At 39.2% G+C, this 18,620-nt stretch overlaps 1 protein-coding gene across 1 annotated transcript in view; it reads right to left on the reverse strand.

The window, feature by feature from the left end:
- The window catches only part of pdgfrl.2 (platelet-derived growth factor receptor-like, gene 2), a 22,517-nt gene extending 10,436 nt beyond the window's left edge, over nt 1-12,081 (reverse strand). Inside the window, exons 1-3 of the mRNA XM_002931505.5 lie at nt 11,940-12,081; nt 1,974-2,295; nt 85-236 (exon numbers count right to left, since the gene is read on the reverse strand). Of these exons, the coding sequence (XP_002931551.2) occupies nt 85-236; nt 1,974-2,295; nt 11,940-11,988 (523 nt within the window). The 5' untranslated portion in view covers nt 11,989-12,081. The remainder of the gene's footprint in view (nt 1-84; nt 237-1,973; nt 2,296-11,939) is intronic.
- Nucleotides 12,082-18,620: the final 6,539 nt, after the last annotated feature.

The following is an 18,620-nucleotide window of genomic DNA, read 5'->3' on the forward strand; positions in this document are numbered from 1 at the left end:
GTATGATGAGGGGTTAACCCACTGATGCCCCCTGCCAGGTAAAGGAATTGGATCTCAAACTGACATCTTGTCCTAATAACTCACCTGCAACAAATACAAACGTCTTTCCTCTCTTCTCCTCACCATCGTTGCAGCTTTCTGTTCTACATTGATAGCCCCCGCAACTAAATTCACCAGTGTCTGCAGCTGTGGTATTTACAAGCTGAAGCTGGCTGTATTTGCCAAAATGTTTGATCCTGAAGTAAAAAGATGAAATAGGATTAGCCACACAATATAAAAATATCCTATGTTCAAGTAACTTTATTTGTAATGTTAGGACATATTAGGACAGCCCAAATCCATGCCCACACCTCCAGAAACTCTGTCCCTTTTTTAGACGATAGCAAATGATGTGTTCTGTGCCACAAGGGTCTTATAAAGTGGGCAGGTGAAGCAAGAAGTCCAGACAAAGTAGGGGATAGGTATGGCAGATCAAACAGCAACTAAGCAACACTGTATGGTGCTCTCACTCATTTGCTTTACAGTAGACTCACAGTTCAGAGGTGAGTGTGTGTCCAGTCTGTCTGTAGTGTAACTTACAACATGTATCCCCTGATTAGTGGCCAGGGGGTTATTTTAATCATGTTCCGCTACAAGCAGGCACAATGAATTTATTGTCTTAATAGAGTCTTTACATCTATATGGTTTCCTATCCTATCTTTCCACTGATGCAGTAAGCCATGTAAATTACATTGCTGTACAGGCACAAATTTATACTTAGAGTTTCCCTAGGTAGGCTGGGTGCCTGCTCATACCTCAACTCCCATTTCCATTTGCACATGAAACTTGCCCCCAGCTTACACCTTAAATATTTAATTAAAATGTTTCCCAGTTTACTGCCAACTGTGTTGGGCTTTCAATTATGAAAGCTTTTTTTGATCTTATGCCCAGTCCTAAATGCAGAAGTGAACTGCAGGTGTTATGCTGCCTTCAACATTTTGCCCACCCCAAACCTGGGTCTTTGTGGCCTTCCCACAGATCAGAGCTTCCACCTGTAATGTATACAGCTAATGTGTTCTGGAGAATTTCCAGCACAGACTTGAACAAAACATTGGAGTAAAATAGCTTAGTACAAAAATTGGAGGTAACAGCGTTCAGTACAGGGTTGTAACTCCAGGTCATCTACCGCTCCCAGAAGGCATTCTAGTGGGGACTTGATAGATGCAACACTTTAAGCATCTGAGGCATATTGCAGTACTTCTCCCCAAAAGCGTTAAATAAAAGTACACTTCCAAAATACATGCATATAAGAACCCACCTCCTGGCAACATTTTAAAGGACATGTAAAGCCTACATTTTGCTACAATGTACATCAGTTGGGCATGTCTCCCCAACCCAAATGACTTAATTTGTACTGCATATATCCCCTCCGTTTGCCAGCATCATTACATTTTCCAAAACAAAGAGCAGCTTTCACCCAGTGGCCATTTTTAGTCTGACACATCGTCAGTTACATTTAAATCAGCAAACCGCATACATGCACAAATACCCCTATTTGTCTTACATTTTATCAAGAATGCAGGTTCACACAGGCAGAACTGTCTTTGATAAATGTTCTTTATCTGAGCACTCTAATGGTTAAGCTAAGCTCAGGAGAAGAGGTTAGGAGAAAAAAATAGGAAAAGACAGCAAAGCTAATTTTCTATGGGAACTAGCAATGCCATCTCTTCATTGGCTGCTAGAATGGAAGGTGTGTTTAGTAACATGAGCTGAGAAGAGCTGAGCATGCCTAGAAGCCAACAGCCAAAGCAGGGGGCGAGTGGGTTACAGGAGGAGAAGGAAAGTGATTGAGTGGATGCTGCAGCCTTAGTATTAATCTCTGAACATCCAGAGTGGCTGGTATTGAAAGATGTCTAAGAGGCTGTTAACTGATTAAATTAAATTATAAGGCTTAATCACATTGCACAGTAAATTAAAGTGTTTATGATACTTGCTTGAGCCTTCCTTCATCATCCTCATGTAGGTATTGTGGGTAATTCCATCGCACAGATGTCCCTTTACAACGTAAATCCAAAGTCTGACCAGCCTTTAAAGTTAAACTGTCTCCCACCTGCTGATATTTCCCTCTTTGCAGAACCTGAGAAAGGATGGATCCCAAGTTCTGCTCTTGACGGGTAGAAGGGGTTGGCTTGATTTTCTCACGACTTTGTGGTTTGGGTTTCTTTGTGGAAGGTTTTGCTGCAGGTGTAACCATAGTTTTCTTTGGCCCTTTCTTATCTGCAGCTGTGCTGGCTTTTTCTTTCTCATCACTTTCAACTAGAGCAAAACAAATAAATACATTACATATGCACGTCACTATGGTCTGTTTATTAGTAGCATTAACATTTCATCTAGTAAGCACTTTGGTTCCATTTTATTTCATGTTCCTGGGATCTTTAATGCAGCCCAGCTCTGTGTGCATGTTCTGTAGAATAAAATGTTGATTTTTTTCCCCTCAAAGTTCCAATTTAACTCCACTACGCTTGTGCACAGCCCAGGAGAGCCACAGGAGATGGCAAGCTCTATTGAGCAGGGCCCGCTTTACCCTTTTTGTATCTGTATGTTGTATGTATATTGCAGAGCACTGAAGAATATTTTGTGCTTTATAAATATATTTGTATTTTAAGTAAAACTGATATGTTTTATGAGTCAGCAGTGTTCTACAAAGTGGCCAAAAAAATCACAAGCCACTACATGACAGGATTCCACTGGGGGGTATGGGTAAATAGAGAACTAAGCTGCACCTCAAACGGATTAGTATAATGTATGTATACAGTGCCTCCCAAAAGACCTTTTTCCCCTGTGCTGCTTTACATTTGTGCCCTGAAATTCTCTCTTTTGAATCTGGCATTAAAAACATCACACCTTTGTGTTTCTGATCACTGCCCTACTAAAATATAAATGTTTGCACAAGTTCTGTTTGTTTAGCAGACTAACAGGTTATATAAATGTGGACAGTACTCATGGAAATGCAACATAAACACCAGTGTTGGCTTATTAAGAAGCAGACAAATAAGTTCCCTTGCAGTGTTTACCTGTATTTTGTGCTATCCCTAAACTGGGTCTTTTTTTAGTAGCCTACTTGTGCGGTTTTCTCAGTTTAGTTAAACACATACTATAGAAAGGATCTGTAAGTCCATGTAAAAAAGCCATGTAAAAAATAAAGCTCTATGCAGAATTTTAGGGCAATAAACAAAACTCAAAGTATTCTGAATGTTTTCCCTGGAATACTGGCTCAAAATATACTTTTTTTTCTGGTGAGCTCTACAGTCTAAACGTTGATTGCGTCAGGAGAGCAGGGCAGCTAAATGCTTTGGGGATTCTCAGACTCCTACAGGCAAATGCTTCAGCAGAATGTGCTAATTGTCCAGAGACATTACCAGTTGGGCTACGGAATAACACATCCCTGTAAATTGCTGATTGAGTCCCTTTCTTATTTGATCCATTTTAACCTGTTTACAGTACCAGTAAACCTACATAAAAATAATGATTAGCATTTTCAAGCTTTTCAATAATCAAAGAAATACAAGTCTGGGTATACAAAATAAAGCAGTGTATTTGCTTGTTATATCTTTTGTCATCTGCCCATTTAGTCTGGCTCTCATTTTCAAAAAAAAAGGTTACAACACTGCATATTCATAGGCAAAAAAAAATATTTTTTAACTAATATCCCACAGTTTCTTGGAGTGATACAGACACAGGGCTGTTCTTTTAATGTTTGATATATTGTAACTGCTTTGTAATACATTTAAGAAAGTGACACATTTTCTATATAGGCACCCAAAGGCCAGTGCCTAGGAGAGGTGGCTGTCAGTTGCCTATATAGAATTTTTTTCCTGCCTGACATTTTTAAAAGCACCTCAGCCTGCTGCCAAATACTAGCTGCAAAATCCAACGGCAGAGCTGAGTGGGATGGGGGTAGCCCTGTCTGATCTCATCAGAGCTTGGGAAATAGTCTAAGCACATGAACCAATCAGATTGACAAGAAGGTGGATGAGGGGAAGAGTGCCTAGGGCAGCGCTGGATTTATGTTTATATATGATTTTAAAATAATTAACAGCCTTGCCAGTGCAGAAAAACATTTCTGGTTCATTAATTCCATCTTGCAGTTTGATTCAGAGGGATGATAGAGCGAATTGCTGCCAATGAACTCTAACATCCCGTAAAACACAATGGATCTCCATATGTTAAGTCCATATGTGGACTTATGGATAATTTGGATCTCCATATGTTAAGTCTACTAAAAAATCAACAAAACGTTAATTAAGCCCAATAGGATTGTTTTGCATCCAATAAGGATCAATTATATCTCAGTTGGGATCAAGTACAAGGTTCTGTTTTTTATCACAGAGAAAAAGGAAATCAATTTAAAATATCTGAATTATTTGATTAAAATGGAGTCTATGGGAGACAGGCTTTCTGTAATTCGGAGCTGGATTATGGGTTTCCAGATAACAGATCCCATACCTGTATGGGTCCTTTTATCCAGAATGCTTGGAACCAGGGGCTTTTCGGATAAGGGGTTGTTATGTAATTCGGATTTCCATACTTTAAATCTAATTAAAAAATATCATTTAAACAATAAATAAACCCTATAGGATTGTTTTGCCCCCAATAAGGATTAGTTATGTCTTAGGCGGGATCATGTACTGTTTTATTATTACAGAGAAGAGGAAATCATTTTTCATTATTTGCTTAAAATGGAGTCTATGGGAGATGGCCTATCTGTAGTTTGGAGCTTTCTGGATAATGGATTCTATACCTATACTAAGACCTTATACGCCATATGTAATTAAAGGCACCAAGTTTGCCCAGGTACAATAACCTAGCAACCAATAAGATGTTGCTTTTACAGTTGACCAGTGAACACTACCAGCTATTTGGTTGCTATGAACTGCGCTGCACTCAGGCAAAGTTCATTACATTCATTCATTACATAACCCTATTTTATGTACTATTATGTTTAATTTGGGGTTGTTTTTATTTCATTTAAAGGACAAGTCAACCCAAAATATATTTTTTTGCCTAATAAAAGAAAACATAATTCTAAGCAACTTTGCAATATACATTTATTACAAATTTGCGGTTTTTGACTTATTTATATGTAGTGATTGCCTGTCCTTTACTATTCTCTGCCCTGGTGGCGCTGGCATTTGAAACAATGTAACACAAATCCAACACAAATCTAATTTTACAAACCTGTCTTGCTGGATGAGACTGACATTTGCAACATTGTTTAAAAAGTAACAACCAGGAGTTCAGCAAATGCTGCTTTTGATAGCAATTACATTTACAAATACATTTTAAAGCACGTTTAATGTTTTTATTACATTAATTTGTTTTACTGCACTGTACAATATATCTGCCTGTGTTATCATTATTAAAGGAGAAGGAAAGGCTAATAAAGAGTTAATCTCAAGCTGCAGGCATACCTTCAGTTCTCTCAATAGTGCCCTTAAGTCCAAACAGGAAAAAAAACCTCTGAAATGCCTCACTCCTGCACCGAGACCAAGTGAACATGCTCAGTTTGTAAGACTATGGGGCACATTTACTAATCCACGAATCCGAATCACGAATGGGAAAAAATCGTATTGGAAACGAAAATTTCGGAAGATCGCAAATATCACGAAAATGCTTACGAAAAAATTGTATTAGTCACGATAATATCGTATTGGCGATCTGAAAGTCACTAAATTTTCGTACCGAACAATTGTAAACAGCGGTAAAACCTTTCCGATTTTTTTCATGCAAACGTCCGAAAAAGTCTTGCGCCGTATGAAAAAGTCCTGCGGACGCCCGAAAAAATTGGCAAAAATACGCTCGGAGCGTTCGTGCTTTTGTAAATGTGCCCCTTTGAGTCAGCTTCCTGCTGATTGGCTCAGATCCACATTCCTAAGTGGGGAGGGGGGGGGGAGCGAGTTCTTAGCATTCTTGAGGGAGGGGGGAGCAGGAGAGGGGAGAGAGCTGCATGTATCTGGCACATGAATTACAGACACAACAAATCTTTTGACAGAGAAGTCAGTGCAGCGTTTCTGTGAGTGCTTATGGCTGTATTTACTTTGACCTTTCTAATAAAGCTTACTTCGTTTTTACCTTTCTTTCTCCTTTAAAGGAGAAGGAAAGGCTAATAAAGAGTTAATCTTAAGCTGCAGGCATGCCTTCAGTTGTCTCAATAGTGCCCTTAAGTCTCCCCATATTTCACCTGTTCAGATGATCAGAAGCCAAACAGGAAGAAAAAATGCTGAGCTGTGTAAAGAAAGTTCCCATAATGCCTCGCTCCTGCACAGACACCCAGACCAAGTGAACATGCTCAGCTAGTTAGACTATGAGTCTGCTTCCTGCTGATTGGCTCAGATCCACATTCCTAAGGGTGGGGTGAGTTCTTAGCATTCTCGAGGGAGGTGGGAGCAGGAGAGGGGAGAGAGCAGAAAGCTGCGTGTCTCTGGCACAGGAATTACAGAAACAAGAAATCTTTTCACAAGGAAGTCAGTGCTCCATTTCTGTGGTTGTATTTACATAGACCTTTCTGATAAAGCTTGCTTAGTTTTTACCTTTCTTTCTCCTTTAATATGCTTTATTTGTAAAGTGCCAATATATTACCCAAATCTTTGAAGAGAACATTTGATTATTCAAGTCAATCTCTGCTCACTATGGCAAAAATTATTCTACTCCTGGAGCATGAACAGGGTCAATGTCCCTCTTGTATTGGTTGTTTTGTATGTTTAATGTTTGCACTTATTTATTGTACAATGCTGCAGAATATGTTGGTGTTTTATAAATATGTGTTAATAATAATAATTATGTCAAGAAGTTTTAAACCAGTGCTGGGAAGCAGGATCACCCAGCACAAACCACACAAACATGGGAAACTAACCATTTTTACACCATGCACCCCACACTGGGGCAGATTAAACCTGAGAAAAGTGATGAGTTTCACCAGAGCAACAGTTGCCCCCAGTTATATTCTTACATTAATTGGCCACACCCCAGAATGGGTTACATGTTCATCATCTCCTCTTACTTCACCAACATATTGGCCCTAATAAAATGCCATTAATAACACGGAGAGCACAAAAAGATAGGAGAAAACACAGCAAAACAAAGAGAATGTGGCAGCAAAAAAAAATTAAAAAGGCTGTAAAAGAGAAGAGATAGGGCAACATAATACAGAAGCATCAATAAATGAATGAAATGTCAGCAAAGAAAGAAGAGGCACCAGCAATCTTAGTAAAAATGTTTAGATAAAACCTAAATACAAACAAAATCAAATAGTAAAGTAAGTATATATGCCTGGCTCAGTAGTAAATTGCTTAGGGATCATGCCACATCCCCAAGAGAGTAGAATGTTCTATTCTTGGTGATTGTTTTCAATGTGCTGTAGAAAAAAATGATATTTCTAATCCAGATGTTGCTGACTTTCTTTGACCTTGCTCAGATTAACTGTGATGCTGGCTCTTACACTCTAATGTATTATATACAAAGTTTGCCATTTTTGCCTATAATGCTGAATTTAACTTCTTCATTTCTAACAAAGGAAGAGTTATAAACTGATCACTGCAAAATGCCCTTATCAACCAAGCTATTTTTTGATGAACAGGAAAAATCTTACCCTGTTCCGTTGTGATGTATATGGTATTCATTTTATTTCTTGTACATTAATGTTAGTGGTTGTGGATTTACGTAGACGGGTCTTTTCCCCTAAAATAAGCCATTTTGTAATACCCTTGTGTGATGCTCTGTAGCTCTGTTTTACCCTTGAAAACACTTTCTCTTAATAATTTTCAGCACCAATCATGCACACTTGTTTTCAAAGTTTGCACAAGATTTGGTAATATATAATTTGAGATTGTAATGATGTAGTAAATGTATGTTTGTTGCATATTCCCTTATCTATTCTAACCTCCAGTAATCGAGGGGACGCCACTTGATCTGGGCTATCCCATCAGTAATATATAATTGTCATTTGTTTGACTTACAAATGAGGTTACAAGCAAATAATTGTTTCATTCAAACTATCAATTAGAGAAGAATTAAACCCTAAAAATAAATATGGTTAGAAATTCTGTATTTAAAGGAGAAGGAAAGGCTAAGTCACTTGGGGTGCCAAAATGTTAGGCTCCCCCAAGTGACTTAGATCACTTACCTTGTACCCTGGGCTGGTGCCCCTGTTAGGAGAAAACAGCACCAGCCCGGGGCACCTGTAGGAAGCGTTTCCTCCTTCCTTTTTCTTCTGCCGGCGAAATCCGTGGGCCGGCGCATGCGCAGTAGAGTGAAACGCGGACTTCTCTGTTCAAAGTTTGGCTTTTCACATTACTGCGCATGCGCGCGCAAGCGGAAAGGAAGGAGGAAGTGCTCGCTGCTACCCTAAGTCACTTGGGGGTGCCTAACATTTTGGCACCCCCAAGTGACTTAGCCTTTCCTTCTCCTTTAATATATTGAACTTTATCATCCTGAAATTTCAGAATGATTCAGGCCTTCAAAGTTTTATACAGGGGGCCACATCTTGGATTTTGTTAGAAGTGTCAGTGACACTCATGCTCAGTGTGCTTTGTGCAGCTGTTGAAACTAAACTTAGGGTTTGTCACAAATAATGAAGCAGAACATGAAGTTGGCTTGTAATATAAGCTTCAATTAGGGGTCCGATAATTACATTCTGATGCAATTTGCACTGGTTTCCTAAGGTAAAAGTGGCATGATTTAGTGAGCGTTTGAATTTGGGGAATGAACAAGGGATCAGAGTCAAATGTGACACCTAGACAGTGAACTTGCTGTATTGGGGTTATATTGTTGTTTTTCACACTGACAGAGATGTCAGGCAGAGAAATAGAGTTGGAAGGTGGGAAGATGACCAGTTCAGTTTTGTCCATGTTAATTTTAACAAGGGGGCATGAAGGAAATTGCCAGTTATTAGAAATTAGACAGTCAGTGACATGCTAAAAGTGAGGACAGGTCTAGAGAAGAGTGGTGGATATGAGTATCAAGTGCTTATATATAATAAAAAGCCAATAGAAAGCCAAATGAGTTGATTAACTGTCAAAGACCAGTGGTGTGACTATAGCAAGGGTCCCAGAACAGAGCCTTGAGGTACAACAACTGCAAGAGGGCGAAGAGAGGAGATGGGGGCTGTATGGGAGACACAAAAAAAAACTATTAAAAAGATAGGAGGAGATCCAAAATAGAGCAGTTTCTTAAATCCCCAGTAAGGATAGAATATAGAGCAAGAGAGGATGATTGACAGTGCCAAAAGCTGCAGGTAGGTCAAGCATACAACCTGGAAATATACAAACAGAAAAGTGCCTATAACTTCTTCAGGACTAAAGTTAATTGAACTCTGCCAATGTTGCTCTTGGGATGTGCTTTAAAATCTCCAGATGCAGCCCTTTCTACCCATGCACATACCTTCTTAATCATATAAGGGAAGTACATAATAAAGAACAAATGTCTGTCTAGTCTACTTTAACATTTCAGAACATTTGGGGCAGATGGATGAGTTACAGTACCATTGTATATGGGATGCCTGTGATGTTTGGTTTGTGTTTCTATGAACTGTAGTTACATTTTGTAAAAAACTGACATTTTGGTGCTTTCTTGTTTCCTATTTTGACACCCTTAATGTGATTATAAATAAAATGCAAGTTCAGCATTACAACAAGCAGGCTTTGTTGCTCTTTAGAACTGTAAATTAGCAGCATTTTATATATTATTCAGGACTATGTAAAATGTGAAAATTGTATAATATATTTACCATTGCTGCATTCTTTCACTATAGAGGTATAGGATCTATCATCTACAATCCTTGGAATCTGGGGTTTTCTGAATAAGGGTGCTTTCTCTAATTTGGACCACCATACATTAAGGTTGCTAAAAATAATTTAAACATTAAATAAACCCAACAGGATTGTTTTGCCACCAACATGGATTCATGTAGCGTAGTTACTAACATCAAGTACAAGGCACTGTTTTATTAGTACAGAAAAATGAAATCATATTTAAAAATTAGAATTATTTCCTTAAAATGGAGTCTATGGGAGATAGCCTTTCTGTAGTTTGGCGCTTTCTAGGTATCGGTTTTGAATATAAAATTTAAGAAGGCTCTGATTCAGCCATCTCCACTTGATTAGTATGAGCACTTATGGGACTGTAAACTGCCTGCCAGTGGGCACATGGAGTGGATTTGGGCCAGAGAATACTGATTGCATTCTCTGGACGAAATTTGCTCTATGCAAGCAGGTTACAGTCCTACAAATAAAGGGGGGTTGAAAACGCAATGTGTGCCACTAGCCCAAGACCAAAGCTACACATATATGCATTTCACTGCAAACAAACATGTAGAATAACAGAGCCCATTCCTTCCAATAGTGGAAGTTATAGACAGCACAGAACTGCCATACGCAGATAGGACACACATAAAAGCCACCTCAGGAAAACACATGAGAAACCACTCATGTGTAAGAGTTTTAAAGCTTATTCTAGATCACAGCCTGGGTGGAACTATAGGGCTAAAGGGATTCTGATAACGTATGGACCAACTGGAGCCCTGTGGGAAGGCCACGAAGGCAGAGCTTTTCCTTGTGTAGAGCAACTTGCGGGGTGGGCACAGCCCCCTATTGGTTCTTTCTCTTCTGCAAATGCGCACCTGCTTGTGTGTGTGCACGTGTCTGGCAAGGGTGGGGGCGGAAGGCTGGGTATATGAAAACCAGCCTAAGGGCACCTAGTTTTAAAATCCAGCCCTGCTGGTGGGCACAAAGATTTGACCTTCATGTGAAAGAAAATAATAAAAATGTACTATGAAGTGTGCGGTGAGGACTGAATTCATGAACTGTTGATAGGAGAGTGTTAATAGGGGGAATAGCCCCTAACGAAATTTTGAACTAGGGGCTGCTGGATTCTTGTAATGCCAAAGAATATAGCCAGTAACATACTGTATGTTCATTTGGGTCATATTTTTGTTGTAGAGCCCTAAATCATAGGCCTATCAGCCAGTGGCCCATTGATATAGGGCAGGGAAGAAGGAAGGAGGCCTTTCTAAAGCTTATAACACTCACTCCAAGTAGTGCCTTTGTAAATCAGATAGTTTAGTCTCAATTTCTTTCAGCTAAATAATTTGGTTATTTCGTTTTACTGTCCAGTTTAATCAGAATCCAATATGTAAAAGGATCCATCCATATTTTAGTAGTAACATTTGTGAACGTGATATGACTATTGACTTTTTAAATGGTATGCAGACTAAGGAATTTATGAAATAGGAAGTTTAACTGTTGACCATATAAACAAGTTTAATTTTTTTTCCCATACATTTACAGTGAGCTGGACAATCAGTCTATGTACAAGCAGCTATTGATTGCTATATAAATATCTGTGATCATTTATAAGCTCAGTAAAAAAAAAATCTATGTTTCAATGAAAGCACTGTATAATATCTGACTCTTGCTCAATCCTCAGTAGCATTAGGCATGTTTTTGTACTTGCCCTGATAGCTGCATGTGGAGACAATTTAAATGCACCATCAAATGTCTATGCAAACCTCTAGCAACAGGGTTTTTATTTGTATAATTGATAATATAGTAGTTTAAACTTGCACCAAACTGCAAAACCGAAAAACTCACCACAGCAACTCCAAAATGTGATTTTTCATAGAAAGTAAAAACTAACGTTTGTAAAGTATATAAATATATATACATTATAATATATATATATTTGGGCACAAACACTGTATAAAAAATCTGCTAACTTCTATGAACAAACTATTCCATATAAAGCACAGATGTCACAGAGCCAGCCCTCCAGCTTTAGAAAGCTGGCAATGGTTGCTGGGAATTGTAGTTTAGTCAGAGTTGACAGGCTGTAAACAATAAGTTTCCCTATCGAAAAATAAAAAAACAATAAGTTTCCCATCAACATTGTTGATAGTTAAATCTTACCTAGAAGTAAAATACTGCTGAGCAGAATCAAGAGAAGTTTGTAATCCATTACTGGACTGAGCTGCCAAGATATTTCACCTCAGTGTGCGAGCAGGACTGTATGTGGATTCCACACTACCCCTCTGTTAGGGTTGAGGGGAGGTGTACAGTGAGGTGGGGGAAGGACTGAAAGGGAGGGGGGTTGCATACTTGGGATGCAAGAGAGAACCCATTATGATTTCATTAGTTCTTTGGTGCAGGAATAGTAAAAAGAATTGTAAACCATGCTAGCGGTTGTGTGTGGCAGAGATTGTTTAAACAAGTCAGTATCTTTATTTATGTGGGCCTTAACATGTTTTATCTTTTATGTTTTTATCGCATCTCTTTCATAAGTCTTCCCCTTTAAATGGAAACCTTGTATGGGTGTAACTGCAGGGGGTGCATGTACCTGAGAGGCCCTTTGGGTTAAAGTTTAGGAACATGGGGGGCAATTTACAGTTATACATAAGTCAGTGGTTCTCAAACTGTGGTGCAGTTCTAGGGTTGCCACCATTCTTGAGCCACCTTAATGTTCTGTGAGGAGTGGGCAGTTTGGTCATGGGGCAAAGAATGGGCAAATCAGGGGTGAGGAATGGAGTGATAGTGGAGGGGCTGGAGCTGTAGGTGGTGGGGGCAGTGATGGAGCGCTTAAAAGGCTGGGTTGGGTAATGGAACAGTTCAGGAAGGGGAGAGAAGATAATTACAAATGTATAGGCAAGTTTTTGCCAGTAATTCTGTGATTATATTCCTGGAACTTTAGGATAGTGACCATTTTAACCATGTCTATATGCTGTTATGAGCAAAAGACGAGACAGATTAAATGTTGAGCCACAAAGGGAGGTCTGAACATAACTAAAAAATTACATTCTCTAGGATAAGTGGATAGAGGGCCTGAGATGAAAAGTTTTCCTATAGGCTTAAGCCCTAGGTTAAGTTTCTAGGGTAATAGTAAAAATACATAAAAAAATAAATGACTAGGTTAAGAAAGACAAAGAGACAATTTCTAGGGATCTAGTCTCAAGAATCAATGGTTTACTCAATAAATAACTGACACAATAAATGGGCTGCCCAAATGCATATATTTAGGGGCTGATTTACTTACCCACGAACGGGTCGAATGGAGTCCGATTGCGTTTTTTTCGTAATGATCGGTATTTTGCGATTTTTTCGTATGTTTTGCGATTTCTTCGGATTCTTTACGAATTTTTCGTTACCAATACGATTTTTGCGTAAAAACGCGAGTTTTCGTATCCATTCCGAAAGTTGCGTAAAAAGTTGCGCATTTTTCGTAGCGTTAAAACTTACGCGAAAAGTTGCGCATTTATTTGTAGCGTTAAGTTTTCAAGTCGGAACTTTTCCAATTCGGGTCGGATTCGTGGGTTAGTAAATCAGCCCCTTAGTGTGTGTGGCTCCATTACAATTTTATGAGATTCAGTTTGTCCAGACACTCAAGGTTCAGCTGAATCCTGAACCAAATCCTAAATTTGGTGCAACCCTAATTATTTAATTTCAGCACATTGCAAGTAGGTATATGGTAGGATTAAACTACTTTCAACAGGAACTAAGCACAAAATGTGTATATCTCAGTCTCTCACACCATTTTCAGTAGTTTCCTTGGAAACATTCTCTTATTGGATCACTCAGTAAATCTTGGTACAGTCTCAGAGATTACACTCCCTTCTGGCACATCAGTAACTTTGCAAGCTGGCTTTCAGCTTGTCCTCTGTTAAAAATGGCAGATAAGGCATTTCCTATGGGATTAGGTCAGTATGGGTAGCTGCATGCTACTTTGTTCTACAAATTAGAAGCTTGAGTATTTTGTGGGTAGGAAATCCCCAATAGTAAAGCTTTTTGGTCTTATTCCTATGCCAATCCGTATACATCTCAGTTGACTGCTGGGTAATTTGTCACCTAGAGCCTGTCTATAAACTAACCAATATTTTGATATGTGATCAATTATTAGGTTATACAGTGACATATTACTGCATGAGTCTGCATTTCTACAAAATAAATCATAATATGGCCTCCATGTTGATGGCTGGATTTTACTTATTTCAAGCTGCTGGTACACCATGCTGCTCACAGTTAGATATACTGACAGTGTCTCTGTGCAAGGCCAGTATTAGCTCTCATCCTCCTAATCACATGGAATAATATCATCACCACCATTTTTCCTTACTCTACATTTCTCTAACCTATATGCCTTAGTATTTTAGACCACACCAGTATTTATTAAAGAGGTGCAGAATCTGTAGCCAACGTCATTGATAAAACCAGGTATGGTCTAAAATCTCAAGGTATATAGGTATACATGTAGAGTCCCCGTTATCATATATTATAATCAGAGTATTACTCTTCCATCTACTCCAATCTTATATATTTCAGCGAAAGGACAATGTTTAGGAGAGACACATAGTGGCCTTATTATGATGCTGTGTAAAAATTATTTATGCTGGAAAAAGGGGTAAAAAAAACTGTGTGAACTAAATGACAAATGTATAAAGTTGTGTATTTTCTTTTCTGCCATCTGATTAATGCATCTGTACAGTCTCTTTATTTCTTTTCAGGACAGTACAGATCTGTGTAGCAACATAACTGAAATAACTTAAGTTAGATAGTCTTTTAAATATACAAGTATATAAGTATACATAAGAGCTATTCATATATCCTTATAAATGGTGCTTAGTGAATTAATTTTGTCACATGACTCCCTGCAACCTGTGTATTATAAAAAAATAAATTATGTCACTTTCTGACACTTTTTTTCTGTTCAGGTCCTCTCCTACTGATATGCCAGTCTTTCATCCAAAGCAATCCCTGGTTGCTATGGTAACTTGGACCCTAGCAACCCCAGCTGCTGAAACTCCAAACAGGAACTGAAATAACTAAAAAAAAATACAAATAATTAGGATGGGTCCCCTACCTCCTACTTTAAATAAATGGATAAAGCTGATAAACTCTCAACTGGAACTCTACAGGTTAACTTACTTACATAGGATGCCCACTAAAGTTTGAGAAAATTTGGAAGCCATGGCTGGAGTCTCCAGCAACTGTTGTCTAAAATACCATGATACACTCTCCATCTCCTACTCCCCCCTCCTCCTCCTTCTTCCTTCCCTCCTTCTATTTATACCCCTTGTTTAAAAAAAATGTTGACAAATAAATACAAATAATAAAAAATAAAGACCAATTGAAAGTTATCTGAGAATATTACAAAATGGAGCTGGCTACTGTTCCTATATAAACTATAGCAAAAATTTTAGACCAATTAGGAGGGGCTACAATGAGGCTGTGACCACAAAATACATATAGACAGAACCAAGAACCAAATGGTTTAAAATTTAGTGGAATTTTAGTGGAGCACAGCTTTCCTTTTTTACAGCTATCGGCAACAGCACTCTTTCCATAGGGGACACTGCTGTATTAAAACTCCTGAAAATATGTTCTATTTATACTATAGATTGATTTTACACACACACTTCCTATAACATATATACAAAATAACTAATATAGGAAACTTTATCATAGTAAATTTATTTTACAGCACATGCCCCAACATATCTTGCAGTGCTGTACAATAGATGTTGTATACATCAATCATAATGATTATATGCAAGTACTGACTGAAACAAGGGATAAAGCGAGCTCCCACTTATTAGAGTTTACATTCTAAAGAAGCCATGAGTTGACATGTGAGATGTAGGGAAAAGTATGTTGGGAAAATATGCAGAAGATTAAAAATGAGGCTTGCAGGAAAATATACACTGAGGTAGTAGAGGTGCTACTAATAAATATGTGAAAACTGAACATAAAAGGGTGGATGCTGAAAGCAGAGCACAATTGTGCCGTGTGTAGCATTTTTATTGTATGGTGTTTCATTGTAATGGATTCAAGCTGGTAAAATTGGGCTGACCAACCAAATAATAGGTTTTCATGTGAATAAGAGCTAAACTCCATGGGAGATTTTCATCATTTTTTGTGGGTCAGATTTTATCTGATATTGTCATGTAACAGCATGTAATACCACACAACACCACAAGATTTTGTACAGAATCTGATAAAAGTAGGAGTAGTAAAAGTTGGATAGTGTGTTTTGTTTCTGCATTTAAATCCGACAGTGCATTTGGGGAATTTGATAAAAGCCTTTAACAGAAAAAAAATGTGCACAGATAGGAATAAAAATTTGCAATTAGCGAAATTTTTTGCCAGGCATGGATTCGCTGCATATTTCCACGTTTCGTTATTGGCAGATTAATTTGTGGCACCATCAGATTTTATCTTGTCTAATGAAGATGCAGCATGCAGTGTCCCCTTCTGACAATCGTGTTGTGTAGGATGGCAAATCTTTCATGTAGTTTACACAGTGGTGATTCTGGGGCTGTTGCTGCCTGAGGCAGCAGCCCAATGCTGCCCCCTCTCTTCCGCAGAGTGTTAATGTACTCTCTAGCAGAGCCAAAGTTTTGGCTGTTAAATTTGCCCCTGGTAACTAGCTACTCACTGCCCCCTGAGGCAAGGTTCTCATCTTGCCTTATGGCAGTAGCAGCCCTGAGTTTACACATCACCCTAAGGAATAAGCCCACAAATCAGACTGACACAGATGCCATTTCCTGCTTGTCCGCGTGAGAATGCAAAGTCTCGCGTTTTCTTGCGTATATCGGCTACATGTGCCTGCACCCGAGCGTATCCCATTCATTCGGGTGCAGGCACAAGTAGCAGGCGTAGGGCTGAATTTTCGGCAATCGTTTATCCGCTTGCCGAAAATTTCAGCCCTACGCCTCGTGTGGCATTAGCCTTAGATGTGACTACTCTGAGACTTGTCTCTTGTCACTCCCACCTGCATCCTAATTAGGGTTGCCACCGGCCTTTCTATATTTTTATCTTTATTGCCCTATTAGCATTGGCATAAAGCATAATTTTTATTGACCAGCCCGGTAAAGTACAGGCCAGGTGGCAACCTTAATTGTAACCCTAATCGTACTTCCCACAATTAGGGAAAGAGCTCTATCTTTTTCCTCAGTTAATGGCAACAGATAACAAATATTACCCAAATGTTAAACTACTAAGCAACATTTAGAGACAAGCTCTCCAACTGAGCTCTAATACCTTACTGAAAAGAATTACTGTCTACTCAAAGCAGTTGACCAATTCCATGCAAACTGACACACCAAAATGCTGCTAAAAATCTCAGTTGGCACCACCCACTGTCCTGCTGGACCCAACTACCCACTACCTGACTGAACAGTTTGTTATCTTGGACAGCTAGGAAAAAAAATTCATGATGGTTGAGCATTCCACTGTAAAATACATAGCCACCTTTAAGTTTTTTCCAGCTATGCAGAGTGAGGCAAGCAGTATGGGATATTCTGCTTGTGCAAATGTGGGAGAGGTAATGCTTTCAATCTATCCTTCCTCTGCTGTGATTGTACTGGCATGTCTGGGGTAGATTTACACACTATACATTTTCTGCAGTGATCTTACTATCGTATCTTTGTAATTATGCTTAAAGGGAGATGCAAAGGGCCTAAACATGTTAGCACTGCTCCTATTTTGTTGAGGCAGCTGTGTACATACCTGATGAACATTTGAGATCAGAGCCGGAACTAGGGGTAGGCAGAAGAGGCAGCTTCCTAGGGCGCAATGATTGGGGGGCGCCAGGCAGGTGCCTCTCCTGCCTACCCTTAGTCCGTGCTCCTTTGTCTTTGCCCCGCCGCTTGTCATTACACGGTGGGGGCAATGACCCACAGCATCGCAAGTGTGCTTTTGGGGGGAGGGGGGATGTGCAGGGGTGAGGTGGCCGACTGGGTTGCCTAGGGCACCCGGTTGGCTTGGCCCGCCCATTTGAGATGAAGGTTTAGGTGCACCTTAACGTATGAGCTAATTGGTTCCTTTATAATCTGCCTGGTTACATTCATAAGCATTGTATTTTTTGCAGTTCTCCTTGAGTTTAATTAGATACCATATGCTGCATTTTCTGGCTTAGTCTGGCTTTCCATGCCTTTATAAATATACTGAAACTTGCTGTAGTAGATACATGATGCAGGAGAGCCATACATTCTAATGCCGCGACCCTTAAATACAGTTCCTCATGTTGTGGTGACCCCCAACCATAGAGGAGCGGTGTCTTGGTTCCTAAGACCATTAGAAATATGTGTTTTCCAATGGTCTTAGGCGACCCCTGTGAGAGGGTTGTTCGATCCCCAAAGGGGTCAAGACCCACAGGTTGAGAACCACTGCATACATACATTTTGCCAGTTCTAAATGATGAACCTTCTGAGCTCACCATTATATGCATTTAGAAGTTTTCACTCTTTTAAGAAAAATGTGGGGCACCAAAAGGTAATGTTAGCCTGGGAATAATGACTGGCTCAGCAGATAGGGTTGTCACGTGGTCAGTGTTTTACTGGCCTAGCCAGTAAAAATGATACTTGAGGCCAATGTTATTAAAAGGGAAGATAGCTAAATATATATAAAGGTCGGTATTATATTGCTGGCAACCTTAGGAACAGAGCACTAAGGGTATATTAGGGGTGTACATGGAATCAGATTAGATTGCATGCTGGTATCTAATCCCCAACACTATACCAGAGCTGGGACACAGCTATTGGCAAAATTCTCTATTAAGCACCGGCTCCCTGAACTACAAATCCCAAGATCCCCCAACAG

This window comes from Xenopus tropicalis, chromosome 5, assembly GCF_000004195.4.
Source record: "Xenopus tropicalis strain Nigerian chromosome 5, UCB_Xtro_10.0, whole genome shotgun sequence".
Classification (NCBI taxonomy): Eukaryota; Metazoa; Chordata; class Amphibia; order Anura; family Pipidae; genus Xenopus; species Xenopus tropicalis.